We start from the raw sequence: 3,098 nt of genomic DNA on the forward strand, positions 1-3,098 counted from the left end.
AGGAATTGAACAAGATATTATTATGAAAAACTTATCAAACCCCTCAGCCCTCTTTATTTCACGACCTTCCACCATTGTCACATATAGATAATTGTGGCTAAACTTTCTAAATCATCTAATATATTTGCTTCGGTGATAACAAAATTCCAAAGAATTCGTAAATAATGACCTTCGTAGCCAGACAGGATAATTTTCTTATTCATTTTAAGCATCTCCTAATTAAGACAATTTCGAATTGAATTCTAGAAATACTTGCATTTATTGTTACTCAGAATTAGGCTCATAATTTCAAACCCGAAATCGGAGAGTTTTACTTTTTTAAATACTTGTGAATAAAATAAATAAAATGTGCTTCAAAATGTCTGTGTATTTTTCTAAAACTCCAACTTTTTTTCATAAACTCGAGTTTAAGCTAGCGAGTTTATCAAAAACTGGCAGCGCTCTCTTTGATGGCAAACTGCCAAAATTAAATTGAGTAGAACTGTTTTGGTTAAACTCTGAGTTTATGTTAAATTATGTTTATGTTAAATTATGTTAAACTCTGAGTTTTATTAATAAACTTAAGTTTATGCTGTATCCTCATAAACACCAAAAATGTGTTAATTGAAGTGAGTTAAAGGTATTCATGGTATGATAAACTCGGTGTTTATGGTAAACACCAAAATTAGAAATAAACTCGAGTTAATTTTTTTTCTTTTTAATGTTATGTTTTATTATTTAAACACGAAAATTTTTAATAAACCTGAGTTTATGCGAGTTAATGATATTCATTGTATGTTAAACTCATGGGATCTTGCATGAATTTCTTACACACCGCACGCGTGTCTTTGCTCAGCGTGGTGGAGAACATCATCACCTGCTTGGCGTATGGTGTGCTGCGGAAGATCTCCTGCACATCGCGACGCATATCAATCGCCTCCAACATTTGATCGCATTCATCGAGCACGAAGTGTTCGAGATGCTTCAAATTCAGTTTCTTGTTGCGTATCAAAGCCAATATGCGTCCTGGAGTGCCGACAATGATGTGTGGCATGGTGTCTTTGAGCGATTCCTCATCATTTTGTATGGCTGAGCCATCGCAGTAGATACCGATCTGCACATTCGTCATATACTTGGCGAAGCGTTCGTACTCTTTGCCAATCTGGTAGGCCAACTCATCTGTGTGACACATAACCAGTACGTTGGGCACATGCTCCTTGGGTTCCAGCTGCTGTAGCGTTGCTAGCACGTACACTGCGGTCTTACCCGTACCAGACTTGGCCTGACACAGAAGATCCAAGCCGAGTACGGCTTGTGGTATGCATTCGGTTTGCACCTCAGATGGATGCTCGAAACCGCAGTCCACAATGGCACGCAGTATTTCGGGTTTCAGCAGAAAATCACGAAAGCCGGAGCTGTGCATGGACACATATGTGCCCTTCATGTATTTTTTTGGTTTTTTGGCGACCTGCTCGGTGGTTGGCTTGTTTAGCTCCTCATCCTCGTAGTCCAAAAGATCAATGTTATCAGATATAGTTTTTTTAATTATTTATTACTCTATTAAAGATGAAGCGTTAATTTGTGTTTGCAAGTATTTAGAATTTTAGATTTCAGAATATGACTTAGAAGTTTCACTGCGAGTCTGTCTTCGTCAGTATCTAGTAAGTGTTTGTTGAAAATAGTCCTTGCTGCTGCCGTTTTTATACGATTTGCGCCGCTCTAATTTTGGTATGTTTTCGCAGGTAGTTTACGTTTAATCCCCTGATGCAACCTTGCGTTAAGAAGATTCTTTTGTTACAAAAAAAATGTACACATTTTAATAGCTTTCTATCTGCATTGTGCTGAAGATGCTTCGGTTGAAGACAAAGGGTTTTGCAACATTTCAATATTTGCTAAATGTTTCTATGAAGGTTAATTTGCTATGTTTTAAATTGCCTTTTAAGGCCGTCAATTGAAATATTTTTTAGAAATATACTTTTTTTCGAAAACTGAATATAACCTAATGAATGAGTAATGAATTTTTTGAAGTTTTTTTTATATTTAATAGTAATCCTTACGATAATCTATTAATATATATATTTTTCGATTTAATCTTAATCATTCATATATTTTTTTGTTTGAAAATTGTTTTTCCTAAACTTCGTGTTTATGTTAAACACAAAACTTATTAATAAACTCGAGTTTATGCTGTATCCCCAAAAACACCAAAAATGTAGTCATTGAATCGGGTTAAAGGTATTCATTGTATGGTAAACTCGATGTTTATGGTAAACATCAAAATTAGAACAGAACTCGAGTTAATTTTTTTTATTTGTTGAACTCTGTTTTTATGGTAAACATGAAAACAATAATTATAATAACTTTAAGGAGACTCATCACGACAGTAAACACTTAAACTACAAATAAACTCGAGTTTGTGTCGTATAGACAATCTAAACATTAAAAAATGGTGTTTAAGACGAGTTTAAGGCATTATTTTGTCTGAGAAACTCCGTGTTTGTGAATAATGTTTATGGTAAACTCCTAAAATTTCAATAAACTCGAGTTTGTGCAATGATATACAATCTGGCCATATATATAATAATATAAGTAACTAAACCCTCTAATTTATAAACTCGGGTTTAAAGTTCGTGTTTACGAAATGCTGTGAGTTAAAGTCACTTTTTAGAGGCAGAAGAGAACAAAGTATTTTTCAACTAAATTCAAAGTTTGTTGGTGTAAACTGAAATCGGATTAGCCATTAAGCGGTTGCTCTGTTGCCTACTTGACCTTGTTTAACTCAATGAAGACTGCGCATCAAACTAAAAATAGCGACACCTACTCTTTATGAAGTTTAACGTGAAATTTAAATATCTTTTATTTTATTTTCCCAAAAATACGAATATACTTTCATTTGACTTTTACAAACAGCAATTCGCATTTCACATTTATTGACAAGAAATGAAAATTCCACTGGAAATTAAATACAACGCGCCGCATGCAACAACGCGCACATGACTGTCACATGCAATTTAGCGGTATTGGGATTTTTGAGCAGCTGTAAACAAATTTTGTTGTCATTTTCCACAACAACGGACTTGACGACACGACGACGCACAAGGCACTCGCTGGCGGCGGAA

General features: G+C 34.6%; 1 protein-coding gene across 1 annotated transcript; it reads right to left on the reverse strand.

The window, feature by feature from the left end:
* Positions 1–355: 355 nt before the first annotated feature.
* On the reverse strand, positions 356–1,519 carry LOC105210829 (ATP-dependent RNA helicase WM6-like; the record flags this gene model as incomplete). Its single annotated transcript, XM_011181989.3, has 1 exon — positions 356–1,519. A coding segment is annotated over one exon (762 nt), but the record flags the coding sequence as incomplete, so codon positions are not given.
* Between the last annotated feature and the right edge of the window lie 1,579 nt (positions 1,520–3,098).

The sequence above is a fragment of the Zeugodacus cucurbitae genome, chromosome 4, assembly GCF_028554725.1.
Source record: "Zeugodacus cucurbitae isolate PBARC_wt_2022May chromosome 4, idZeuCucr1.2, whole genome shotgun sequence".
NCBI lineage: Eukaryota > Metazoa > Arthropoda > Insecta > Diptera > Tephritidae > Zeugodacus > Zeugodacus cucurbitae.